General features: G+C 52.0%; 1 protein-coding gene across 25 annotated transcripts in view; it reads left to right on the forward strand.

Moving 5' to 3' along the window:
* Positions 1–1,661: 1,661 nt before the first annotated feature.
* The window catches only part of SSBP3 (single stranded DNA binding protein 3), a 165,685-nt gene continuing 140,155 nt past the window's right edge, over positions 1,662–27,191 (forward strand). For 23 of the 25 annotated variants that reach the window (XM_068964206.1, XM_068964204.1, XM_068964205.1 and 20 more), the window contains exons 1-4: positions 1,662–1,779; positions 2,779–2,851; positions 3,074–3,135; positions 5,891–5,975. In XM_068964206.1, the coding sequence (XP_068820307.1) occupies positions 1,724–1,779; positions 2,779–2,851; positions 3,074–3,135; positions 5,891–5,975 (276 nt within the window). In that variant the 5' untranslated portion in view covers positions 1,662–1,723. The remainder of the gene's footprint in view (positions 1,780–2,778; positions 2,852–3,073; positions 3,136–5,890; positions 5,976–27,191) is intronic. The other 2 variants (XM_068964213.1, XM_068964224.1) reach the window with 2 other exon arrangements.

Here is a 27,191-nt window from a genome sequence, read left to right on the forward strand (position 1 = left end):
AAGGCTCCCCTAAAGATGTATCCAAACAGGCAGCCAATCAGCGCTTACACAGCTTTTTCTGCTTGACTCTTTTAAAGAGACAGTGTTTTATCACATTTAAAGAGAACCGCGCTCTAAAAACAGTCTGAAAATGGGGGAGTCTTGCCCTGTTTGGTTGGTTTCTCGTCATAAGAGTGTCTAATGAGGGACACTCAGTGTGTCCTCGGGTTCTCGGCGTGGGCAAAAAGGAGTCAGGAGCAAATAGCTGGGTCACTCTGCCAGCCCCCTTCAATTTCCCATTGTACACCTGGGTCACTGACAATGGAAGCTTCCCCTCCCCCCACGGCTGGCTCTCGTACCCCACTCCCCAATTTAGCTCCATTTATTTGAAGTTTGCAGATTTCTGTGGCGCGTATTCCGCGCAGCGGGGCGCCCAGGTGACAGCCCCCTCTGCCCTGGAATGGCACCATCTCTCCCGGAGAAGCCGAGGGGCTAACTTGCTAGGGCGGGCAGACCTTGGAAATTTGGGAGCAATCACTCTCCCTTCTCTTAGCCCAAGTCTTCAGTCCCTTCCCCCAGGTTCCCCAAAGCAGGCCAAGGGCCCTTTTCGCGCGACTCCACTTTGGGGTTTTCCGAAGTATTTTAATGATCTAGTAAAGGAGCAGCCGCGCGCCTCGGCGCCGGCTCGAGCCGCCCAGCTCCCAGCGTGGAACCCCGGGCCCTGCGCTCCGAAGCCAGACTAGGCGAGAGGGAGGACCACGGGCGGGGCGGCCAAGGGTGGGGGCGAGTGGGAGTCTGGGGAGGGGGTCGGGGTCGGAGCCCACGGGAAGGGCAGGCTAGGGGGAGGGGGAGATCAGGGCTGGGCTGGCGCGGGCTGAGGCGGGGGGGAGGTGAGGGGCAGATAAGGGAGAGGGACGTGGCGGGAGGGAGCCGGCGGTGCTCGGCTCAGGGGTCCGCGCCCCCTCCCCTCCGACTATGCCGCAGAGCCCCCCGCCCCCCACCCGCTCCCCAGCCGTCCACGCCGCGGAGACCGCGGGTCGGACCCCCTCTTCGCGGGTGCCGGGAGACTAGAGCTCCCCCTTCTCGCTTCGCGTCCTCTCCCTACATCTAGAGAAAACAGAGGCTCGCGCCCGCGGACACCCCCAGTTCGCCCGCAGAAGCAGGGACAGCGGCTCCTCGGTGGCGGCCTCACCGGGGACTGCCGCGGCCGGGCGCTGACAGGGCGTCCCTCCCGGGCCGCCCTGGGCCCGCCCCCGCGCGCAGATTGGCCGAGGCACCAATCAATCGCGGGACGTTGACGCCCGCCTCGATCCCTCGCCGGGGTAGCCACGTTCGGTTGAGCTCCAAGTAGACCAGCGGCGGCGGCGGCGGCAGCGGTGCAGGAGGCGCAGAGGGCGGCGCAGGCGGAGCCGGGCGGGCGGGCGCGCGAGCAAGCCAGCGGGCAGCCGGGCCGGCGGGCGAGCGGCGGCGGCGGCGGCACCGGCACTCCAGGCCGAGCCGGCGCGGGAGGAGTTCCAGGGCGATGGGGCCGCGGCCGGGGCTGACGCTTTGACAGCTGGAAAGAGCGCGGAGCCAGCGCCTGGGGGGGAGGGAGGGGAGCGCGGCGAGGAGAGCGCGAGCGAGTGTGCGAGCGAGCGCCGGGGAGGGGGCCGGGAGCGAGGGGGCAGCTCGGGAGCAGCCGGAGCGGTAGCGGCGGCGGCGGCGGCGGCGGCGAGGAGGCTCGGCGTCCTCTTCTCTGCAAACCATGTTTGCCAAAGGCAAAGGCTCGGCGGTGCCCTCGGACGGGCAGGCTCGGGAAAAGTAAGCCCTATTTTCCAAGTGGCGGCCGCGCCGCCGCCGGGCTGCGGGCGGGTGGTGGGAGGCAGGTGGGCGGGCGGGGGCTGCTGCGCTCCGGGCCCCGGCACCGCCAGCCTGGCCCCTTCCCGAGGCCGCGGCGGGCGGCGTGGGAGAGCCCATTGTTGGGAGCCGGCTGAGGTTGGGGCGTCGGGGGGCGCCGCCGGGGAGGGGGCATTTGGTGGCCCCGGGGCGTGCCGGGCGCGGGGCCCCGCGGAGAGGGCTGGGCGAGGTCCTGCGAGCCAGCCGGGGTATCCGCCCCGGCCGGGGAGCTCGCGGCGGTGACCGCACTTTGCCCACCGGGCGCGAGCAGGGGGCGCGTGGCTTCTTGCAGCCCCGAAGCCTCCTTTTGTCCGCCCGCGGCTTGAAGAGTGCGTGGCGGGGGCTTTGTTCGGCCAGGAGCGCTCTGCCTTCCCTTGCCCTCGGCCCCACCGCCGGCCCCGCGCCCTCCGGGGCGCCGGGCTGGGCAGGGACAGCGGCGCCGGCTTGGCCCTAGCTTGGGGGACAGTTGTTTTGGGGGGAGGTGGTGAGGGCGGCGCTTTGCTGCCCTCTCCAGAGCGCGGAGCACCCCGGAGTCCAGGACTGAGTCTCCCCGGACCCTCAAAACTGGGGAGAGGGTGGGTTGGTGGCAAGGAGTAGGTCGGGAAAAGAAGCGAGGCTCTGGGGTCGGGCGGTTTGCGAGTTTGAGAGACCTAGGTGGGATTGGTCCCGACGCTACTTGGAAGTTCAAGTTCGGGGGCTGCTCTTCAGCCCCCGCGGCTTGAAGTAAACGCGTCTCCTGGTACCCACCCCCTAACTGCTCGCACCCTTGGCCCCAGGCAGGACCGAGCTAGCTGCTCCCCTCTGGTCGGGGCCACAATGGGACAGCACGGACAGGGTTGGAAGCCGGCTGGTACGGTCCAGGAACGAGCACCAGTGTGATCTGACGCCTTCCCTCTCTCTCTGTGCCCCCTGCCCACTCTCCAGGTTAGCTTTATATGTCTACGAATATTTACTGCACGTAGGAGCACAGAAGTCTGCACAGACCTTCTTGTCAGAGGTGAGTGGAACTCCCCCAGTCATCCAGTTCTTGACACCCCCTCCTCCCCATCGTTCTTAAAGCCTTTGTTTTCTGGAACAGCCACTGTGGCCACCATTTTGAATTTTTATCACCTTTTGGCATTTATTGTTAGTTGGTCTTCACAGCCTTTTGGCTCCGGGAAGCCCCCAGCCCACCCTTTCCTTCTGCTGCCCTGAGCTGTCTCTGTTCTCTCCATTCTAGATTCGATGGGAAAAAAACATCACGTTGGGAGAACCGCCTGGGTTTTTGCACTCGTGGTGGTGGTAAGTTTGTGATAGTTTTGTGTGTGTGTGTGTGTTTTGTTCTGAGCCCCCCGGGGTCCAAGTGAACAAAGACAGGGGGTCTGGAGCAGGCTCCCTGTGCTTTAGTCCTCAGCATTGTAGAGAGCAGGGTGCCTCTGGTTCTCAGACCAGGACTGGCAGAGAAGGGAAAGGGCAGCAGAGGTCGATGCATAAAGTTTCTGCCTCCTCTTTTCCCACTGGTGAGAACCTACTAATCATGCCTAGTGTTGCAATAGAAATGCCTTACTTTTACATCTCACTCTGAAGCAGTAAGCATGGACTTGGAAAAAACCTGAAAGGATTTTTGTCAATTCTGCATGCTGCTTTAATTAGAGGGAGTGGGGGTGGGGCAGGACCGGTGGCTGGGATACCAGGTCTGTTTTACAACTGGCCTGTCCCTTCCTTTTTCCTCTATAAGCGAAACTTTGAGAGAAAGATCCATGGGTACCTTTTCCAGGCACTCTGAGAAAGAGCAAGAGGAGGCTGCCACTTCCTTTAAAGATACTGATTCAGACTGACTGGATGTTCCCGCCCCCAAACCCCCACCCCTCTAAATAGCCCTAAAACCTCCAGGTTTCATTTTACTGAGACCTGGCATATGCCTGTCGTTGGTAGTTGGGGGCTGTTTCTGTGACCCTCTCCCCAGGCCTCTGGGCCCTGCCTGCCTGGGACCACCAGAGATCCGCTCCTGGTTTGCAGCCCCCCAGGAGGGAGGCTTAGGTTTAGCGGGAGCAGTTGCTTTGAGTAAGACTTGGGTGTTTTGTGAGACCGATTGGTGGAGTCTTTGACATCTTTTTCAAAAGGAAAAGAGAGCAGAGTGGTTTTTGATATTTTGCTGCAGTTCAGTGCCCCATCTTGGGATCTTAGCACTTTTACCTGACCGCCAGCTCGGGTTACTGTTTCAAGTGTCTTTGAGATGCAGGGGGATGAAGTGTCTGTTCTAACTTGCTGCAGAGAAGATGAGTTTTTAATTACTTCTGCCAACCTCGCAACTGCAGAGTTGGAGGCGTTTGGTGTGGTGTAAGGATTCTACCTGTAGGAGTGGGTGGCCGGTCTTCTGTGCTTTTGTTTTCCAAGAGAAGTTGTGTGGCTGGGGCTGGCCGGTCTGGCCACCACGGACTTTGCAGACACTTAGGCTTATGAGTAAAAATTACTCAGAAGGGGCCAGGGAGTTTGTCGTGTTAGAAATGTAGCATGTAGAGGAAGTTAATCAAATATGTGCAGCCTCAGAGCACAGAAAGGAATGTTCTGCTGTTAGTAGGAGTAGACTGTCCTCCCTCTACAGTTAATAAAAGTCCCCGATTATCCTGTTCTGTGCTTAATCACTGCGCCGCTCCCCCCCCCGCCCCCCCCACCCCCCCATACACAACTTCTCCAACCTTATCTCTGCCTTGGGAACTAGAGTGTGTCGTGCCGGGCTCCGGCAGTGGGGACTCTGTGATTTGACACCGAGCAGATGACCACAGCCTTTGGAGTGGGAGGAAGCGGTGGAGCGGATCTGAAGAGGGCCAGGCTGCGTTCCTCGCGCACCTGGAGTGAGATGCTTGTCCGCTGACAGATAGAACTGGCAGTTGAGATGGTTTCTTCTGGGCTGGCTGTTTATAATGACGACAGGCGCTCTGGTCCAGGAGTCAGACCTCTGCTCTGGTGCACACTTTACCCTTCAGGCGAGTTCCTATCCCTGGGCCTCGGGCTCTTGACCTGGAGAGGGTTTCTAAGGCTGCTTGTTGATACCACTGACGACCTCATGTTTGTATAGGGTTTTGTTGGTTGACAAAGGATTTGTCTGTCTGTTTTCACATAATGCAAAGGGTTGGGGTGACCATACAGAAATCACAGAGGGGAGTTAGGCTGGGAAATCTCCCCCCAGCTCTGCTTTTGCTGGACAAGTGGCTGTCTGAGGGGGGGTGGGCTTTATGTCATTGTGGAAAAACAAGATACTTGATCATCCATAACCTCACCTTTGGGTGATGGATTTATGTTCTTTGATGGGCAGGGGAGGAATGGTTTTTATATAGGAATGCCTTGGGGGAGGGCCTAGGTGAGAGTGTGGGTGAGCTGGCAGGGGTCCGTGGTGGCCAGACCCACCGGCCCCAACCATACAACTTCTCTCAGAAAACAAAAGCACACAAGACCCATCACCCACTCCTACAGGTAGAATCCTTACACCACACCAAACGCCTCCAGGGTATGGGCTCTGGGTTAAGAACCTGGAGATTCTCTTTATTGCCAGAGTCACCCAGGTTTCTGTGTATATGAATCATAGTCGTGACTTTGACAATTTAATCCTTTAATGAAATGCAGCCATTTTGGGTGGAGGTGGGGGTGTTCATATGAGAGATGAGACGGGCATGGATTTCCATCCAGATTCCTACCTGTCCTCCTTGGGCATCCGTGCGTGTGTTGCACTAATGGGCTTGAGCCTTCGTTGTCCTGTGTATAAAGTGGGAATAAAATCACCCACCTTACAGCTCTTGGGGGTTACAAGCAGTGTCATGGGCATGCACATAGTAGGTGCCTGAAGGGTGAGAACTATTGCTCTTACTACAGATGCCAGGCTGTCAGAAGAGGTTGGGTCCATTTTGTTTTGTAGACTGAGTTTGCCCAATGAAGGCTGAAAAGGTGGGACTGAGCCTTGGGGAGACCTGGTGCTGTTAGTACCATGCATTGTACACTTGCCATTGGGCACACAAGTAATAGTTAGTAACCTGATCTTATTTTGTTTTTCGACTTGCAGCGTATTTTGGGACCTTTACTGTGCAGCTCCTGAAAGGCGAGACACTTGTGAACATTCAAGTGAAGCAAAAGCCTTTCATGATTACGTGAGTAACAAATTTTTAATCCTGGCAATAATTACAGGGTTGGATAGCTTGAACTTCTTTAGTACCAAAAGCAAATACACAGCCAGTTGGCAGTGGTCTTTGTTTTCTCCTTGCCTTTCTTTCTATCCTGCCCACCTCTCTGCTTCCCTCACCCCGTACCCTCCTCCGGCAGCTGTCTAACTTGGTAAACGGTATTTCCTAATGTTGTAATTATGCAAAAGAGCATAGACACCTATCTGGAGCATTAAATGGCGTTGTGCAGGGCTCAGCCCTGTGGGGTTTATGTTCTGATTGAGCAGTCTGCTGGGGGATGGGGGTGACCAACCCTATTTGGTGCGGGTTTGTGAAAAAGTTGACCACAGTCAAGAAAAATAAAAAGCAGATATGAAACTTTTGTTTTGGAGTAGAAGGTGTGTTTTGAGTGAGATTTTGGTGAAATAGATTCTTAGGTTACTTTCCACAGAGTGATCTTTCAGATTATGTTTTTGGGTGTGTGCGTGTGTGTGTGTGTGTGTGTCCACATTCGGAGAAGGCACCGCACTCCAGTGAACTTGCCTGGAGAATCCCAGGGATGGGGGCGCCTGGCGGGCTGCCATCTATGGGGTTGCACAGCATCGGACACGACTGACGTGACTTAGCAGCAGCAGCAGCGTGTATGCACATTGTGTGTTTGTGAGTGCGGGCCTTGTGTTGTGTCCACCAAGATGTATACTTTGAGGTCCTTGGCTGGTGCATAATACTGTGTTCAAAATGTTCTTGTGAAGAAAGTTTGATCACATTGTGTAGTGCTTTGTACTCTATCAATCCTTTTCCCTGGGTAAGTTTCTTAAGAGTTATGAAATGCATATAAGAGAGAGATCTACTGCCTGTCCATTTCCCACTGAGCCCCCCCTTAAAGAAATTGGATTCCAATTGGGGTGGAGTCAGATTTTCGACTGTTTCAGGTGAAGCAGGTTAGGATCTTCTGGAGGTGAGTGGAATGGAAGGGGAAGGGTCTGAAGATCTTCCCAGCCTCCTTTGCTTCCTGTTGGTCTTGTAGAAAGTTAAGTGTTTGTGTGTGTGTGTCTAACGTGTGTGCACACGTGTGCACTCGAAAGGTGGGTTATTTGATTATCCACTTGTGCTTGAGGTGGGGAGGAATGGTCCCTTGAGCTCCAGGACACGGAAGTGGGTTTTTTGAATGTCATCAGGGACCACCCACTTGTCCAAGCCATGTTCATCCCCTGCGTGCAGTTTGAAACTGGCCTGGGAGTCCAGACCCCGTTTGGTTGAGTTTCACAAGTGGTGAAGTCCCATGCCCTGAGTATCTTTGTGGTGAAAATTTCTCTGTGTAGTATGAGGACTTAGAGACGCCGCTGGAGGCTCCCTGATTTTGAGAATATTCAATGTGATGAAATTTTGCTGACTGTGAAGTTAATACTCCTTGGTGTGGGATGCTGAGGAGATTGACCAGTTCTTGTGCCCTCTCCAGGGCTGAAGGAGAGAAGCTGGCAAATGGTACTTATGGCCTGGTGAACTTTTAGTAATAAAAGGTGAGAGGGCTGGTTCACTTGTGATGTGGTTCTTCTGGGAAAATTGGTGGTGGTGATCATAGGGTTTCCTGGGCTGGAGGCTGGAGGATGGGGGCGGTGGCCAAGAGTTACATTAGCCATATAAAAATACTTGGGGAATTTGACCTTTCTATTTAGTAAAAATCGTGTGTGTGTGTGTTTGTGTGTGTGTGTGTTCTGTGTTTAAACCTGTGGACAGCCAGTTCCTCTGTGGCCTGTATTTAACTGCTATGCAGATGGTTCCATCTTAGAATAGGGATTGGTGGAGATACCTATTTCAAGTTACTCTCTTGATGTAGGATGTCTATGCTGTCTTTTAGAGAAGTTAATGATTTTTAACTAAGTTTAGCTCCCTAGTAAATAACGTAAGATTCTTTAGCAGTTTGTGGTTTGGTCCGCAGTCTTAAAACAGTATGGTGGCAGTGAAAGTTTGCATGGGTTTTCTTTCAGTAATTTGTTGAGGGAGGGCAGCAGAATTGTGTAGAGATTGCTGAAGTTGGTGTAGACCTTTAGAAAATGCTAGCAAGGGCTGAAGTCACAGGGATTGAGGCCCAGGATTCACAGATCTTGGGATCCTTTCTTCTGGATTGGGATCCACTTGATGTGATGTGATCTGAGAGTCAGGTCACGTGAGAGGAGGGCTGGGTTGATGACTGGGGGATGGGAACGGACGGACCATCTTTATTGTGAAAGAGTTACGGGGGGATGGGCATTGAATTGCAGAGATGACAGAGAAGCAATGGGAATTTTAAAAAATATTTAAGAAACTGATGAAAAGGAACCCTTCCTCTTTTCTCTGTGTCCTTCTCAGATCTTCATGTGGTCCCACAGCTACCATCTTCTTTGCCCTAACCCCTTCCAGCTAGAATTACTGCTGCAGCCTCTTCCTGGGCTGCCTTCCTCTTAGCTGGAGTGAGTGCCTCTCTTACCCATCATGTCACCTTTTAGTTTCTTCGGGGAGGACTTCAGGGTACTTTGCTGCGTGCACACTCTGATCACTTCTTTCTCTCAGTGTCTGTCCAAACCACCTGTCCAAAGCCTTTGTTGATGGTTTTCGACGTGCTGGGCCCCTGTGCCGAGTACTCTAGGTTCAAGCTCTCGTTTCAGGCTGCCAGTGGCCCTGGGAAAGAAAGCATTTTGTTAACTCTATTCTGCAGATAAAGAAACCGAGGCACAGAATGGTTATCATAGCTGTAAGAGTTAGGATCCAAACACAGGTCATAAGTGACTCCAGAATCTGTGTTCCTAACACTGCTGAGACTTGGCTCCAGAGGTCCACGGCAGATGTATTTGCACTATTCCGGCCAACTTCCCATTCAGGTTTGTCTTTCTAACCACAGCTTATTAATTTTTTCCATACTAGAGCCTAGTCATCTACGGTGCTATTCATTTCTATAGCTCCCACAATACTTTGCACATGGTAGGCATACATACTAAATGGATGAAGGGATTAAGAAACTGTGGGTAAGAAAAATATACCCATTTGGGGGTATTTTGGTAATCTGAGGTCAGTGAGTAACCTGGTTTGGAATAGCTGGTAGAATATTGGAAGATGGTCTTTCAATGACTCATTTTTGCTGGGTCATCTTGAATTAGGTGATTTTAATGTGTGTTAATGTGTGTTATCTTAAATCCTTTTTAGAAGATAAAGTGGAGTGTAAATAAGAGTGTGTGGTAGCTGGCCTTCTGTTTTCAACCAAGGAAATTCAGAGGTTCTCATGGTTTGTCTGTGAAGCTCAGGTACTTGCTTGGGCCTCTGTGGGTAGTGAGTATGTGTGGGGCGCGGGTGAGAAGGGACTCCCATGGGACTGGGAAGGTACTCATCATGGAAGATCCTGCTCTTGGCTTTCCTAGGGAAGTAAATCTGTGTTCCTGGCAGGTGCTCTCCGCTTCCTGGTGGTGGGTTAAGGTGTGGTGACCTCAAAGGTGCATCTCTCTGGTCCAAGCCAGGCTACAAGGCTGGGAATGAACCAGGTGACTCAGTCAGAGGAGACTGAAATTTTCTTTGAATTGGTGAGTTTTTATTTGAGTCACAGTCTATTTCCACCCCTCCACACCTGGCAGCTTCAGTTTGCTTGGCTCATTGTGTATAAGCCAAAGTGCCCTGACGTTGACCACACATAACTCAGAGGGATGCAGGTTCAGTCCCTGGAATGGACTTTTCTGAGAAGTTGGGTTTACCTGAAGTCAGCAGAGCCCTGAGGCCATGGGAGGAGTCTCACAGGGACCCAGGCTGCGGTTTCCTTGCTGTTCTCCTGTGGCCAGAGCAGAGGTTCTCGATGCTGATGAAGCCCTTGGGTTCTCTTAGACACCAATGTCTGTCTGGTCCTGGCCTTTCTTGGAGTGGACACTCCCACCCACCAGCTCGGTGTCTGAGTTGAAGGTGCTGGAGAGCAGTGACACTCAGCTTGCTCTACTTTACAGAACTCTTTATCATTGCATGGTTGTAGTTTGACTTCATAGCTGCCAGGTGAGCAGGTTTTATTATTAAACCTGACCCCCATTTTACAGATGAAGAAACTGAGGCCTGGAGTTGAGATGGCTTGTCTGAGGGCATATAGCCAGGAGGTGGCAGAGCTGGGACCAGTTCCCAGTTTTTCAGATTCTACCTCCTAGCTTTTGACAACCTTCATTTGATACAGAATTCCTACAAAACAGAGGGAAAGTATTTGCATTTGACCCAAAGCGGGCCTATGTATAGTCACTGAAGAAATAATTCAGGGGAGAATTAAAGCCCCTGTGAGGTGAATTGCAGGGTCACTGGCAGAGATGGGACCCAGGCTCTGGGAAGGGAGTTTGTTATGTTGCAGTGGCTGTCTTGGCAGGAAAAATCCGAGAAAAGCTATGGCCTTCCCTTCCAGAAAACGCGTGTGTCCCCACAGAGGAGACTCTGTGCACGATTTCAGGAGGCTCATGGATGCTGTCCCGAGCCCCACCCGTCATCCCCAGTGAAGAACCTGGGGTTCAGAGTGGACGTGGAGTCCATGACCTTGGCAGGTGTTGAGCCTCAGTTTCCCTTTTCTGAAGATTTTTGACCCCTTTCAGGTCAGCCTCTCTCCTACCCTTATGCACACCCCAGCAGGACTCAGCTGACCCCCATACCCTGCACCCCCAGCTGTGAGCCTGTCTCTCCAAGCGGGTTGGTTAAAGTCAAAAAGCGCCCCGGAGTCCTGGGTGTGGACGGGAGCTGAGGTATTTGTGGCTCTGTGGCAGGGGTCCAGCGTCCTTGGTGGGTTTGAAATAGCAAAGTGATATTTGAGAGGGCGCTCCTTGGATGTGCTGAGCTGAGGTTCCTGCCAGGCGAGGAGTGTCCACGGCTGCCAGAACCCTTTGGGAGCAGGGGCGTGAGAGGGTGGCATTGCAGGCAGGGGCAGCTCCGAGGGGCGTGCTCTCCCCCGCGATAAGCCAGCCTAGCCATCTGCCCAGAAGTCCTGGCAAGTTCACGGCCTTGTGTTTGGCTCTGACCCTTGGCACCCTTGTGTGGCAGATTATAAAAACAAAACATACACACAGTTGTTTCTTTCCCTGATTCGCTTGGAGCTCAGACCGTGTTATGGCCTTTCTTCGGGCTCCCGCCCTGTTTGTTGCAGCTCCTCTTAACCCCAGAGGCTGCCAGACTCCTCCATCGGTAGCTAATTAAACACTAAATGAGTAACTGGAATTGCTTTTTGCCAGAACCCGGGCAGTGTGGCCACCTTAATGGGTTTCAAGTGGCAGCAAGACCCCAAATTGCAAATCCTTGCCCTTTATTTCAAGGCGGGAGGTGGGGCGGGGGGAGTGGTGGGGACCCAAACAAAGTTTTTGGCAGTGGTCACTTCATTTGAACTCCAAGACCAGCCATGCGCTCCAGTCTGTGCATAATGCCATCTTTGTTAGCTAAGCCTTTGCAGACTTGGACCAAGAGTTAACTGAGTGCCAGCCACCGCTCCAAGGGAGCCGGGAGACACCCAGCTCTCCCTGCAGCATCCCTTAGGCCATTTAGATTTTCCAAGGGAAGCGGGTTCTCCAGCAGGGACCTCGGGCCAGAGCTGCCTTGCCCCTTCCCTCGACCTTCCCGCCTCTGTGGGTGAGTGTGTGTGTGAGCGTGAGCTTAAGCCAGAGCGGCAAAGGGGAGGCGTGTGTGTTTGAGGGCCTGTCAGCCAAGATAACAGAAATGTTACACTAGCTGTAGCCTTTATAATAGTGTCTAGGGTTTAGAGTATTTAGAAAAATTAATCTTTTTTAGCTTGGTAATAATTCTGACCACGGCACAAGTGCATTAGACGATTCACATAAACTTCTTTAATACATGTTGCTGGAAGCTTACAGCAAATAGACAATAATGATTGTTTTTGATTCGCCAGGGTAATGGGGTTTTCTGTAGTGTTGCTGAGATGAGTTTTAGAAATGTTTCTCTCCGGTGTTACGATTCCTGCGCCCCGACCCCACGCCGTCCCCCTGCTCCCCCACCTTGGACCCTGAATGCCCTGGATTTTGAAGGGCTTGGGTTCTGCCTCGTGGCTAGGATGGACACCTGAGTTCTCGTTCCTACTTTGTCATTTCCTGGCAGGGCGGACTTCTGAAGCCTTGGTGTCCCCATCTGTAGAATGGGGAAATGGTGATTCCTGGATGGGTTTGTTGTGAGGGTTCAGTATGATTGTATATGTAAAATGGTTGTCTCTCCGTGGCCAGTGCTTGATGAGTTAGTTTCCTTTCTCTTTAAAGCCCTAAAGTTTTCCCCCAGAATCTTTTAATAGGATGATGATAGCAGCATATTTTTCTGGGAGAGCAAGTTGACGCTAGTGAACTGGACACTTAAACTACCCGCTGATGCCCTCTGGTGCCTGGGCTCCTCTGCTGTGTCTTGGAGCCCTCCCTTCAATACCAGTGTCTTGTCTCCCCCCAACACCCCTGTCAGGGGCAGAACAGGCAGTCCTGGCATGGGCTGGCACTGATAAATGGTCCCTTGAGGCATCTGTGCCCCTTATCTGTGTTGGACAGAGCGGTCCTGTTCCACTCCCGTGTGTGGCTGCTGAGTTGTTAGATGGGAAAAGCTTGCAACTTGACACGAACAGAAACCTGAATGCAAATTTGTTTCGCACGCTTTGTTAGCTGGAGGGGTCTTTACTTTTCAAGGTCCATTCTCTTAACTGTGAGGTAGAAACATGGGTCATCCTTGCTCAGCCCGCTGTGAGGGTGGCTGTGATAAGGCATGGAAGACCATCCAGGAAAGGTTAACTGTGGGGGTAGTGGTGGTGGTGGTTTTGTCCCTCAGTTGTGTCCGACTCTTGCAACCCGTGGACTGGAGCCCGCCAGGCTCCTCTGTCCATGGGATTCTCCAGGCAAGAATAGTAGATTGGGTTGCCATTTCCTTCTCCAGGGGATCTGCCCCACCCAGCGATCAAACCCACATCTCCTGCATTGCAGGCAGTCTTTTCTGCTGGGCCACTAGGGAAGCCCAGCTATGAGGGGCCTGCTTATAAATGCTTGTAAGGGTGATCAGACTCGAAAGCCCTGCAGTCTTTGTCTTCTTCGGTGTGTATGTTGCTCTGGCCAGCTTCGGGCCTCACTTGACTGTTGGATTGAGTGAGGAGTCCATACGAAGGGCCTTAGGGAGAAGGCGAGGAAGGCATGTGTCAGCCTTTGTAGGTCCACCGGAAGCTAGTTCTGGGCACGTGGGCTACCATCTCTGTCAACTTCCTGGGAGGAGCCTGAGGTCTTGGTCAGCTGACCCCCAGACCAGGAGCAGAAGACACTTGCCAAGTTTTGAGGTGTTGATTCAGTCCAATTACTGAGTGCTGAAGTGCTCAGTGTCTAGTGGAAATGCTACCTTGCTGCATTTCTAAGCTGTGTGAACCTGGGCACCTTAATTAACCTCTCTGTGCTTCAGTTTCCTCAAATGTGAAACGGCGTTAATAAAGTTGTACCTGCCTCATGAAGTTGTTCCGAGGATTGGATGAGCTTATGCAGGCACACACATTAAACACACACACGTGCATACGTGATATGTATAGTGCCTGGCACAGCGTAAGTGCCACACAAACGTGTACTATCATTCTTTCTTTAAATTTTGGCCATGCCATCCAGCTGGTGGGATCTCAGTTCCCCCAACCAGGGATTAGAGCCTGGGCCGTGGCAGTGAGAGCATGAGGTCCTAACCAGGCAGCTCCTGGTGCTGTCACTCATCATCTCACTTGAGGCCTGGTACGAGTTCTGGCTTTCCGATGGCCTAAGGGAAGCAGCAGCAGGACGATGCTCGTGTGAGAGGTGTGCTCCTGGCACGCATGAACTACCTGTTGGTTGATGAGCACTCTGGGTCCCTAGGTTGGAATCCACCTTCTTCAAGCAACCACAAGTGACTGGGAGAGGGGGTTCACACATGCAGCCTCCAAACCAGCCCTGCTGCTTGTGTGGATGAACTGCTGACTCAACGCTCCTGGCCAGCACTGGCCTGTGATGTGTAGTCAGTGTCTGTTTCTTCCTCTTGTAGCTGCTTTCCTTGCTAGACCTATCTGGAACTTCCCCTGCCCCCTCTGATCCAGGCCTGGTTTTTCTGTTTGGTACCTGAGATGGGATTTTTGACCCCCTGCCAACCAGCCCTACCATAGAGCAGATGCCAGCCTGGAATGTGGCTGCCTTCTCTGGCCTGCCAAGACCACCCCCAGGGGAACACTTAACTCCCCCCACCCCCTGGAATTCTGTGGGTTTTACTCATTTGCTATTTGTTGTCTGGAAATAGAGTGACAGGGGTCCCTATTTTAGGTGGAAAGCTCCTGAGGCCAGGAGCCCTTATCTTCATCTCCTTCCTGCTGCCCCTGCTCTTGGGGCCTATTGCAATTTTGAGTAAATCCTGAGGGTGATGAGCTAGGTTCCAGGCCTTGAGAAGAGAGAAGGGTTTGATCCCTTTCCTAGGGATCAAGCATGTTAAATAAATATGCACTTTAATGGAGATGGACAAGTAGTGAATGGTAACTGTGAGTTGTGACCCATTAGTGCCTGGTGAAGTCAACTTGGTAGGTCATGAACCAGCAATTAAAAGAAAAGACACTGGAGCTCGCCTGGGAGTCTGGTGGTTAAGACTCCATGCTTCTGCTGCAGGGGCAGAGGGGGAACAGGTTCGATCCCTTGTTGGGGAACTAAGATCCTGCATGCTGCAGCAGTGCGGCAAAACAAAACACTAAAACAAAAAAGTGAGCCTCCGTATCACAAAGAGTAAACATAAGCATTGTTTCAGGAAGCTGCTTCTTTTCAGCAGTTTATGGATGCCTGTAAATAAACAGGTGCCCTGGGTTTTCCATGTAAAATTTGCCTTATTGCGAGTCTCAGTCTAAACTTTGAGAAGGCTGAAGTTGAACCTTGCGTGCTGTAGGTTGTGACCTTGGCCAAGTGGCAGGTGATGGCTGACCTCAGTGTCCTGATGCGCGATAAAGAGGGAGTCATTCCCGCCTCCGAGGGTCCCTGGGCAAATTGATTCCCTGCCTTGCTTCTGGAGTGGTGCCTGGTGGTTCCTGGGGACCTCTGCCTTTGGTATTTGCTGCTGTGTTCTTAGTGCCTGGAGCCTGTGAGAGGTGACCAGCAGATGCCTGCAGAGTGCTGAATAAGCAGTGATTCCTGCTTGAAGTCTGTCACTTGCCCCTGCCGAGTGGCAGCTCCTCCTGCCTGTCTGCGGTTGAGGTGGCGGGGGCGGCTGATGGTCCCCGGCCCCCTGTGGAGCGTGCTGTCTGAACATCTGCAGGGCTCAGGCTCTGGTCGCAGCAAGAATCTGGAGAATAGGTCTCAGGGCATCCTGTCTGACCCAGGTTGGCCCAGCCTTCCAACTTCCCCAGCCCCTCCCGGTGACAGCTGTTTGCACAGCTCCGAGGCGGGCTTTGTGTCCCCTGTTCTTTGTGTATTTGGGTGAAGCGCCTGACATTCCACTTCTGTTTTACAGTCCTCTGACCTTAAGAAGCACAGCTGCTCCCTGAGGCCCCTGTCTGAGGCTTTCCTCTGATCCTTCTCTCCCAGTCACAAAAGGCTGTTTGGAGAGCAGACTCTGGTGTGGCAAACCTCTCCCCAGCCCAGGATGCTGGCTGCAGCTTCACGAGTTCTTGGAATGGACAGAGCGTGGCTTTGGCCACGCTGGCCGAGGGTAGCAGTTGGCTGGTGGGTGATTATTCCCGTGTGCCTGCTGCGTGCCTGGCCCTGTGCTGGTTGGTGATGGGACTAAAGCAGTGCCTTGGTAGCACATAGGATTTGGACTTCGATAACCAGGGCTCAGGTTCTGATCAGGTTCTTTCAGGTGGCCTTGGCTAAGTCGTTTGGCCTCTGTGAGCCTTGGTTTATTTGTGATAAGAAATTATGTGAAATGAGGCTTGTCTTTTTTTCTGCCTCTCAAGGTTTTTCTTTTTTTTTTGAAGCCATGTGAAAGTGAAAGTCTCTCAGTCATGTCCAACTCTTTGTGGTCCCATGGACTGTCCAGTCCATGGAGTTCTCTAGGCCAGAATGCTGGAGTGGGTAGCCTTTCCCTTCTCCAGAGGATCTTCTCAACCCAGGGATCGAACCCAGGTCTCCCGCGTTGCAGGCGGATTCTTTATCAGCTGAGCCGCAAGGGAAGCCCAGGAATACTGGAGTGGGTAGCCTATCCCTTCTCCAGCGGATCGTCCCGACCCAGGAATCGAACCAGATTCTCCTGCATTGCAGGCAGATTCTTTACCAACTGAGCTATCAGGGAAGCTCAGAAGCCAGGTGAGATCATATATTAATAAAAATAGTTTGTAAATTGTGGTCTATTTTAAATGTAAACAAATCGTCAAATCATAGAATGTATATCAAGAAAGAACCTCTCAATTTACAGAGGGGGAACTGAGACCTGGGATAAGGTGGTTGGTCAAAAGTCTGTGGCCAGATGAGCCCCTGATTCTCGTGGCTGCCCCTGACTTTAGAAAACCTCCACTGAGGAGGTTGGCACCCGCGTCTGCATCTGTGCCATTCGGTAAGAGTTCACAAGCCACCTCTGGAAGATGCTGTGGGCTGGCCTTGGCTTTGGCCGTGCGGCCTGTGCTGAGGGGGCAGACAGCCCAGTGGGCAGGCCTGGTGCCGGGCGTGCGCAGGCGGCCGTTCGTTTCTGCTGTCTTTTAGAAGGCTTCCAGGAGAAAATGTTATCCTCTCTCTGGAGGCTCTTCCTCTTGGCAGCGCCCACTGGTGTTACACGAGGTGCTTCTGGCCACGGCTCTGGGCGCAAGTGTCCCTGCGGGTCTCAGGGCTGCTGAGCCGCTTCAAAAGGGGATTTTACAGCATGACAGGGAATTTCAGCCACCGGGTTATCTCTGAATTGGCCAATTGATGGTTTCAGCAGAGCATTTCAGCGTCGGGGAAGCCAATACAATTTGAGTTAGTCGTGATGGCTGCCACTTTAAATACCGCGGTGAGTGTCTGTCAGCAACTAATGTGCCGCACAGGGCCTCGCAGAAAACCTGATCACCCCAGCGCTTCAGTCGATTCTGACCCCGAGCTACGGAAAATGAACTTAAATCTAGTGGGCTGTCGCCACCTACTTTCTTTGGCATTATTTTGCTAGCAGCATCTTTGTCAGAGGGAACTGGAAGAGAAGAGAGTGGGCACACGTCACAGTGTGTGTCTGTGCGCTGGCCCCCGCCCGCGTTTCTGGGGAGGAAGGGTCTTCCACAGGGAGTGAGCTGCGGGGGCCTGGGGTTCTTGGTGAGGGATGTGCTACTGATGTGTAGCGTTGCAGTTTAATAATGACGACTCTCTAATGAAGGAAACTAGTGTTTATTGAGCACTTACTATGTGCCCCCCCGCCTTTTTTTAAGTGTTCTTATTCAGTTCCCACCTTATTCAGGCTGGGTAAGGGACAGGATATTCTTCCCATTTCATGAAGGAGGAACTCATAACAGCACGCAATGATTGCGTGCTAACTGTGTGGTCAGGCACCTTTCTCAGTGCTTTGGATCTTCCTCAAGGCAGCCCCCTGGGTTCAGTTCTGTTTTTATTCCTCTTTTGTAGAAGAGGAAACTGAGGCACTTGGATTCAGGAATGCTGAAAGTGAAAGTCTCTCGGTCGTGTCCGACTCTGTGAGCCCGTGGACTATGCAGTCCATGGACTTCTCCAGGGGCCAGAATACTGGAGTGGGTAGCCTTTCCCTTCCCCAGGGGATCTTCCTAACGCAGGGATCGAACCCAGGTCTCCTGCCTTGCGGATGGATTCTTCACCAGCTGAGCCCCCAGGTTTGGTTGGTTGAAGGAGGGCTTAAACTGAAGTGCTCTTCACCACTGTACCACAGTGTCGCCCTGAGAATTAACACCAGGTTTGGCTTCTTTGCTGCGTAAGTGATTAGTGACCTGTTGCCTAGCTCTGTTGGGTCCAGATTGCAGGACTAGGTGAGCCCACAGGGGCAGCCCAGCTGAAGCGCTATCTCTGGGTCATCCGGTTCCTCACCAGTGCCGTGTATCCCAGCGACAAAGGGGCGGGGCTGGGCTGGTTTTCAGTGTGACCCAGGAAGGACACATCTTGCTTCAGGCTCACATACCTTAAGGAAGAGTTGCCCCATCTCTTCACTTCTAAGGTCCCCTTTTTATTAATCCCCTACAACCTGGTGTGGACTCTGTGCTTGAAAATGTCTTATTTACAAATAGGTTGCATACGATGAGTCACCATTAATTTTCCTGTGAAGAAATAGGAAAAACAAGAACTGTATAGTTATTGATGAGAGCTTCTCATCCCAGCGCAGAAAGCATTGGGAATGTGGGGTTTGTTTCAGTTGGGGCAGACCTGATGGTGGTGGTGAGTTAGAAACAATCAGCAGCAATGCTCTAGAGCCCCTGAAGTTTCCCAGAGACCTGGTGAGAGCCATCAGGCTTGGGGAACTCTGACTTAACCTCTTTGCTTCCCCCACCTACTTAGCAACATAGATGGCTCCTTTGAGCTGTGTTCCTGCATTGCAGGCGGATTCTCTGTTGTCTGAGCCACCAGGTAAGCCAAGGGAGGATACAAAAGTGATTTCTGAAGCAGCCTTTATTGCACGCTTATCCCAAGTTAGGCACTGTTCGTGGGCATGTACCAGGCAGAGGCTGTTTTTATCTCACTCCTTTTAATGAAGAAACTCAAGGCTTCATGAAGTGAAGTCATTAGCCTTGGTTATGACAACATTAAATAATGGAGCAAGATTTGAACCCAGGGCCCCCCTTCCTAGCCTTTGAACCACATTATTATTTTAGTAAAATTTTAGGCTGACTTTGACAGTGAGGGACCCTGGGAGAGAAAAAAAAGCTCTTTGAAAGAATTGGATCATTTTCATAGAAACCTGTAAATGTGTGTCTTAAAAAAAAAAAAAAGATGTTAGTGACAGTTTGCTTCCCAGTGAGATGAATGCAGATAAACCTATTTTGACTGTTAACTTATTTTGTTGCTTAAAAGCCACTGACATGTAGCATTGAATTTATTTTTCTTCACAGCGTTTAAGTGTTTGCCACTTCTTGAGTGACGTGTGTGAATTTGGGAATTGCCTGTACTTTGGGGATCAAGGCCGCTGCTTGCACTTCAGGATTTTGCCTTAAGAGGGGCGACTCCTGGGAGGGTTTGTGTGGGCATAGGATGGAGCCGAGAAATGGCTTGAGAGCTGCGTGTGTACCTGAGCTTCAGGATGCTGTTGGAGCCAGAGCTTGCTCTGAAGTTGGGGTCACGGTGGAGAGCTTGATCACAGGAGTCTCTGTGACTGGAAGCCTAAATATTTATTCTGTTCTGTCCCTAATGAAAACAAATTGTCAACAGTTGTTCAGTAACTGACTAAATTAAAATCTGTAATTAGTCAATTAGATTAAAGAGTTGGCACAACCTGATTGTATCATGCTGGTTAGGTTATTAAGAGAAAGGGTGTGATTTTTAATTACTGAATGCTAATTTTGACAGTTTCAAATAGAAACAGACGTGTTTTTTCCCCCCTTTTCCTAATTCTGAATGGTTTGGAAAGTAAAGACATGCAATGTGTAAATTGTGTTGTTTTGAAGGAAAATAATCCGAGAAAGCCCTTCTGTGGAGTGGAGGGATTTTAGTTAAGAGGCCACTCTGGCTTTGGTTGAAAGGGTTGGTTGGAAACCTTTCCTTTCTTGAAGGAAGGATGGCCCAGCGTTTGGCAGCTTTGCTTTTGCTGTAAATGAGAAGTTGGATTTCAAGCAATTCAGTCACTGAGTTAAAGTTCTTTCTAGGGTCTCTCCCAGTCTCTCACCTCCAGGGGGTTTTCTGACCAAGGTGAGATGCAATAGAAGGCAGGATCCGGTGAGGACGCTGCTGTGTGTTTGCAGCAGGGTGGGGCCAGAGGCACCAGCGCTTGTGAATGATGTCAGGGTTTTTATAACCGAGCAACCCAAGGGGAGGAGACAGGAGGAATGAAAGTTCTTTCTCCTCTGCTTTAGAGCCTAGGCAAGCTGAGAGCTGGGGCAGGAGGTGCCACGTGTAGAGGATCCAGCTGAGAATGGGCTGGGGGCTGCAAGGAGAAGAGATGCCGGCAGGCAGGCAGGGGACTCTGTTAGGTAGTGGGTGGGGACAGATGGAGGCCAGAGAGGAGAGGGGCTTCTTGCTGGGGAGGAAGATGGAATTAGAATAGGAGGGCCTAATTGTGGGTTTAGAGGTATGGAAAGCCAGCCAGAGAGTTTGGGACCAATTGGGGGGCCAGTTTGAAAACAGAGCAAGTCTTTCTTCCCGGTTTGTTTTTCTGGGGGATGCTGTGTCATTGCGTCCCCTGCAGAGGTTGGATATGGGTTGTAAGCAGCCTCAGAACTGAAAGTGAGCTCTGAACTGCTTCCAGCTACAGACCCCAATGGATAGCTTGGATCTCCCTCATCTGCAGAGAGGCCCTCCTCTCTCCCCTCTCCCCCTCCAGCTCCTAGGGGTTCATGAAATGGTCTGCTCTAGGTGCTATAAGGGGCTAGGCATGTGGGTTGTTTTAATTGGAGAACCCCAAGCCACAGAAGAGATCCAGGGGCCACTGCAGGAAGGCCACCCATTGTTTGCTTCTCTTTCCCCAAGTTATGGGGGCAGTGAGAGGTTAACCTCAATCACTAGTGTGCCAGCTCCATGTAGCACACTGGGCATCCTCCCTGAATGGGGGAAGGCTGCTGCAGACCCTGTGCCTCCAGAACCACATGGGTGGTATCACTGGTGTTGAAGCACAGGTTCGACATTGTGCTGGCTGGGTTTTCTATGATCCTTTTTGGAAGCTCCAGTTAAAATGGCCTTTTTCAAGCACTGGTTTTCAAGATTTAATATTAGAGCTGCTGGTGATCTAAAATGAGTCATCTTTTCTTTTTGTTTTTAAAGGAAGCAATTTTGCTTTTTGTGTCTGGCTCTATGGGAGGGATGCTGGGAACCAGGGTGCAGAGAATTGGGTAAAGTAACCTGGGTTTGAATCCCCGACTAGAGCCTCTACCACAGTGTAACCTGTGCCCATTGCTTCACCTCTGAGCCTCAGGATCCTCATGGTAAAATGGAGATTGCACTCAACTTGCAGGACTGCTTTGAGGCAGTGGTGCAGAGTGCCCTAGAAGATGCCCACTGAATATTTCTGGAATGCTGGAATGAGAGGTTGAAAGGTAGCTAGTGTTCTTGAGCAGGTATCCCTGCTTAGGGAACTGTGGTGGGTACATTTAGACATAGGGGTAAATGAGAAGAACGGAATAAAAAGCAGGAAGTATTTATAAGTGGTGGATTGGTGTGTGTTCTGAATTTGGAGTTTCTCTTTCAAACTCAGGATTCACAGCCAAGGTTAAAGAGGTGGTGTGAGTGTGTGTGTGTGTGTGTGTGTGTGTGTGTTGTGGCAAACAGAAGAAAGGAAGTAACAGTGCTGGAAGAGAGTTTATTTTAAAAGCTTCCCCAGTGATAGATTTGTAGCTCTGGGTAAATAGAGAAGCTTGTAAAACTTGATTAATTTTCTTCCTGAAGTCTGTTTTTGGTGGGGACTAGGGGTGAGGACAGAGCTTCCAAATGCTTTTAAGTTAGAAGTCTTTGTGTCCTGGGTTCAATCCCTGGGGTTGGGAAGATCCCCTGGAGAAGGGAAAGGCTACCCACTCCAGTATTCTGGCCTGGAGAATTCCACGGACTGTATAGTCCATGGGGTCGCAAAGAGTCGTACACGACGGAGCGACTTTCACTTCACGTTGTGTCCCCAGCACACACTATGTTCAGGGCCAGAGCCGAGTTCTCAGCCTCTCTCCCTGCCCCTGATCGTCGCTCCCATCGCTCTCCTCCCGGAACGGAGTGCCTGCTGCTGGGCTGTGCTCTGGTCTCACCTAGGGATGAGCGAGGACTTTCTGCACTTGCAATGACTTCCTACTTCCTTCCTGGCCTTTGCCTCGGTCCAGAGTAGAGCCGATTTGCTCTTTCTTTGGATTAGGAAGCCCCCACCCCGCCCCGCCCCTACCCCATCCCTATCCCTGCCTAGGCCTGCTCTGGAGACTTGGATGGGCAAGCTGGCATGACCACTGGCCAGTTGGGAGCTAAGGTTTGTCCTGAACTGTAAGGTCCATGTGGGCTGTTGAGTAATGAGAGGTTCCTGTTCCCAGGAAGCCACTGCAGAAATGGAAAGGTGGGCAGCAGGGAGGGCTGAAGACATGGTGGACCTTGTATGTTGGGAAAGAAAAAATTGAGTAAGTTTTGGAATGCTTCTATGTTTGGAAATAAAATTTATGATCGTGTATTTCTGTCATTAGGGTGGAATGTGAACCCTGAGACTTAGATACCAAATGTTGCCAGGCAGTGCCAGGCTTCTTACCTCAGGGCCTTTGCACAGACATTCTCCCTGCTTGGAGCACCTCCCTTCGTTCCCTTTCTCTATGGGGGATCCTTAATCATTGCTCATGTCTTGTTTTTGTTTGTCTATTTATTTATGCCCCTGACTGTCGTTCCTTTTCCAGAATGGAGTGCCTGTTGCTGAGCTGTGCTCCAGTCTCATCTAGGGATGAGCGAGAACTTTGTGCACTTGTGATGACTTGCTACTTCCTTCCTGGCCTACTGGGCTGGCATTCGGGAATCTTAGTTCCTTGACTAGGGATCGAACCCATGACTCCTGCAGTGGAGGTGAGGAGTCTTAACCACTGGACCGCCAGGAAAGTCCCATGTCTCAGTTTTAGACGTCATCTAATTAAAGGAAAGTCTCACAGTCATCTTTGAGCCCATGGGACAGGGCCCATAAACTCGGGGGCTTGACACCTAGTGCGGATCTGTGGACAGAGTGATCAAGGACCCCCACCTCCCGGAGCTCTGTTCTCTGTGAAGAAAGCTTCAGTGTCCTCAGGACATGTCCACGTGTGGCTGCCCGCTTTGAGCCCTGGTTTTGGTGTTTGCCTTTCTTTTCTGAAATAGGTTTCCAATGTTGATGGAGCCTCAGACCTGAAGTATCCTCAGAGATGTGTGCGAAAATGTCCAGTACTGAGTTAGCCCAGCTTATGTCTACTGCTGAGGCCTCTAGGCTGGGTGCCCTGTGACTCTTCTCTTGCCAGGTTTTTATGTTTTGTGAAGGGGATTGAGAAGTGGGTGTGCAAGGTCAGGAGTCCTGCACAGTGTCACTCAGCTGGAGTCTTGTTTAGTTGCTAAGTTGTGTCTGACTTTTGCGATCCCATGGACTATAGCCCACCAGGGTCCTGTGTCCCTGGGATTTCCCGGCCAAGAGTACAGAAGTGTTGCCATTCCGTTCTCCAGAGGATCTTCCCGAGCCAGGGATCGAACCCGCATCTCTTGCTCAGCAGATCAAATTCTTCACCGCTGAGCCACCTGGGAAGCCCAGGGGATGTTAACCTAGGATGATGGGAAGCAGCTGGTTCTGATTCCTCTAACTCTCCCTGCTTATCCGTGCAGGAATATTTTATGATGTGACCCCCTGTAATTCAAGAGTTGGTGGCGATTTTATCAGCTCACACAAATCTACAGTTGACCTTTGCATTATCTGAGAAGACTTGTGTTTGCTTAGCTGCGGAGGATAAACAGGATTCCAGGGGGTGGCTCAGGGCTCTGGGCTGTGGGTTTTGTGCAGCAGCCGTGGCTTCTAATTGTGAGTGGCTCTTATCTGTGCTTCCCGGAAGATCTGGCCACACCTGGTGGCGGTGGTGGGGGGTTTCTTTGGTTCCAAGCTGGCCATTCAGGGTTTTCCTGGGACTTGAAATGCTCACTCCCTTTGAATCACCACTTTCTAGTCAGGCTGTCCTAATGCTATCAGCTCAGGAGAATACTCCAGAATCCACTGAGGAGTCAGAGCAGATACTTGTTTTCCCCTGATAGTCAGTCTAGTCTTTCCTTCTTCAAATAGTTGATGCCTCTGAGGTGTGGCTCCTGACAAAAGGACATGGGCAAATGTTTTGTCCTCATAGAACTTATAGACATTCTTTCCCTGTATCAGGAGCTTGTGTGTTTTAAGATGCTAACCGCACATGTTTAAATGGGAGGCACATCCTGCAAGTTCAGATGGGCTTTTCCTCCAAGAAGTTACCTGAGTGTATTGTTCTAGGCTCTCCTTGGCTCCCCTTGACCAGAGAATAGCTAGGTCACGCTTGCCTCCGCCTCAGTCCTCTGGCCGTCGTGCTGTCTGGGTCTGTGATTTTTGGACTTAGTCACTTGAAGAAAACAGAGTGTCTGCTCCTTTGTCTGTGAAGTGATGGTAAAGGATACATCTGTGGTCCCAGCGTCTGGTGTGCAGCTTCACGGAGCTGAGCCATCCAGCACCTTGTCAAGGTATGACTGAGAGTTTGGAGAAAGTGATGATTTGATTGTACCTTGGAGACCAGAGAAGAGTTGGAACAAAAATGTCCTTGTACAGCTGTTATTCCAGTGAAAATTTTCTAAGAATTGGTTACTGGAAGCACAAATCCACAAGGACAGGAAAGAGTGAAGGGAACGCTGATTTTAAGGAAGCTTTTAGCCAACCTGAGTTAAGTTTCCTAGGCTTTACGAAAAACACAATCCCCCTCCTTGGGGGCCCCCCTTGGGGGCTGGACGGTGCAGTCAGGCCCAGGCCACCTCGGAGAGGCGCAGGTGCCCGCCATAGAGCCACCGCTTCCGGTGAGTCAGCGAGTTTGTCCTGGAATATCTCGCCCCGGGAGGGCCAGGGTCACGGGCTGGGGGGCCACTCTGGGCCGCTGCTTCTCAGGAAGCCCCATCCAGACATGGCTTCTTTCCTGCTCCCTATTTTCTTTTCAAAAATGTTTTTGACATAGGTGTGTCACCATGGAGTTCTTCTCATGAGGACGAAAGCTGGTTCTGATCCAGAACCCACTGTGGCCTGATCCTTCGTCTTCATTATTTGGTGGGGCAGTTGCTGGGGCCTGACCAGGGCTGGTGGGTGGGGTGAGGGGAGGAGGAACCACGAGGAGGAGCTGCGCTGATAGTGAAGGGAAGAGGTAGGGGGGAGGTGTGATTTCACTGTCCGGGCCACAGACAGGACCACGCCTCTCTGAAACGGCAGCATCTGTGCTCTGGGGGAGGGTTTGCCCCTGACCTGATGCCAGAGCCGAGGCCACCACCAGCTTGGCCATCCATCCCGGCCCAGCCCACACAGGAGGGAGGAGCCTGGAACAGCTCTCCCAGCCTCTCTCTGGCCAGTTGGCCTTGATCCCTTCTCCCTCTTCTGAGTACAGGCTCTCCCCACTCCTCAAACCTGCCTTGTCCCCACTGCCTGGGTAGGAGTGTTCCTCCCAAGGGCCCAACAAATGTGTGAGCCCCCAGTGCCTGCCGCGCAGTTGGTGCTCGTAAGAGTCTAGATTTTAAAACAGTGGGCATGAAGGACTTGACGGGCTGTGAGGGATGCTCTTGTGGGAGTGCAGGGGCCATACCACCCTGTGTCGTGCTTGGCACGTTGTAGGTCTTCTGCCCTTTGGGTGAATGGAGCGGTGCCCAGAGAAGCAGGACTCTGGCGTGGGCAGCAGCCCCCAGAGGGAAGGAGCTGAGCTTGTTTTGCATAGGAGGGCTGTGGTCTGCTTCTGTGGCGCCTGCCTTTCTCCTCCTGTCCCTCCTGCTTTACCAGGAGACAGACAGCCTCCTGGCCTTACCCTTAAACTGCCCCTTGGTTGGTTTGGCCTCCATGGGGACGGCTGACTTGCTTTGTTACTGTAAAACGTGAAGTGTCCTGTCTCTCCCTTACTGAAATCAAAATCAAACCCAAATTGAAGTAAATCAGGAGCTGCAGTGAAGACAGCCCAAAGGTTCCCTTGACTGTGGGGCTGAGAGCCAGACATTCAGGGTCTTCTGGGTCTGACCTTGCCCACATTTCAGATTTTGCCATCTTTATTGCAGACCTCATCCCAGTGTTTGGCATGCTCCACTTCACTATAGATTAATCATTACAATTTCCTGCTGAGATAGACAGTAGTCTTAAGGGGAGAACCCCAAAGGGCCAGGTCTGTGGGATTTTAGAGAGCGGCTGAGGGTGCAGAGGGGACCTGGGGAGGGAGGGGGTAGTGTGTTGCTGGCAAAAGCCCCTGAGGACTAGAAAACCCAGCACCTTGCACCTACTGCCTCACTCCTGTAGAGAGGGTATCATGTCTGTCAGTGGCTGACACTTTGAGGGTTTTTCTTTTCTCCAAATAAATAATTCTTTGTCTCTCTTCAGGGTGGCAGATCAGGGCTGGAGAGAGGCAGCCGATCAAAGGCAGCCTCGCTAACTTTGAACAAGTGGGCTGAGAAGGGGTTCTGGACAGGCGTGGGGTCGGGGAAGGAGAGGGGACCGAGGAAAACCAGTGCGCTGCAGAGACAGGTGGGTGACACCTGAAGCCACCACCTCCTAAAACCGGGGATCCTGCGTTTCTTGCCTGGGAATGTGTGAGTGAAATATTAGGCTCGGTGGAGAGCTCCTTCCTCAGAGGAGAGAGCGGGCTCCCTTTTCCTGTGCCTTTGTCTCTGGTCCCCTTTGTCCCAGCCCTCCAGCTCTGCGGCCTCCCCTCCCCCCACGGTTCCTTCCTTTGTCCCCCGCCACTCACCAGCGAAACTCACCAGCGAAACTTAACTCGAGCCTTCAGCCGCCTGAGGCCCCTGTCTCCGCTGCTCCCCATGAAACAAAAGTAGCTGGTAGGTCCTGGCCTGGCTGTCAGCACGCTGACTCAAAGGAGCCAGACAGGGCCCCGGCCCCCAAAGGTGGTGGCTGGTTAGTTTTGAAGTTCGGCGCTCACTGTTGGCAGCCCTCTCAGAGGGAGCTATGTTAATTGAGGGGACCTGCTGCCCTAGTTATAGGGGTCTGGGGCTGCAACTGTAGCTGGGGGACTCTTTTCTCAGGTGAAGCCCCTCTTTCTCCTGCTCTAAGTGATCCTGGGCCTTCTTACTCATGAGTTCTGTGTGCAGAACTTATCCCTAAAAATAAGGATGTGCCAAATTCTAAAAGAGCCAAACCTACACTTCTGGGTACCGAAACATCTTTTGTTTTAAGATTGTCTTAATCATTTTTAAGCAAGCGTTAGCAGTCACCTGGGGGGTTAAGCAAAGATTAGGGGAGAAAAACTGAAAGTCGAAAAAATCTGTCTGTTAACTTAGTTTGTTAAGAATATGGGAAAGGATGGGCTTGATTCCGTGTTTTCATGATGAAAATGGGAACTCCGGTGCCTGAGTTCTAACCTGACGGCTTCCTGGGTGTGTGGCCCAGCGCGCTGAAGAGAGAGAGGGACCTGAGGCCCACAGAGAGGGTCTCAGGCGCCTGTGTGCATCTGTGAGGCAGAGCAGA

This window comes from Capricornis sumatraensis, chromosome 2 (genome assembly GCF_032405125.1).
Source record: "Capricornis sumatraensis isolate serow.1 chromosome 2, serow.2, whole genome shotgun sequence".
Taxonomy (NCBI): domain Eukaryota; kingdom Metazoa; phylum Chordata; class Mammalia; order Artiodactyla; family Bovidae; genus Capricornis; species Capricornis sumatraensis.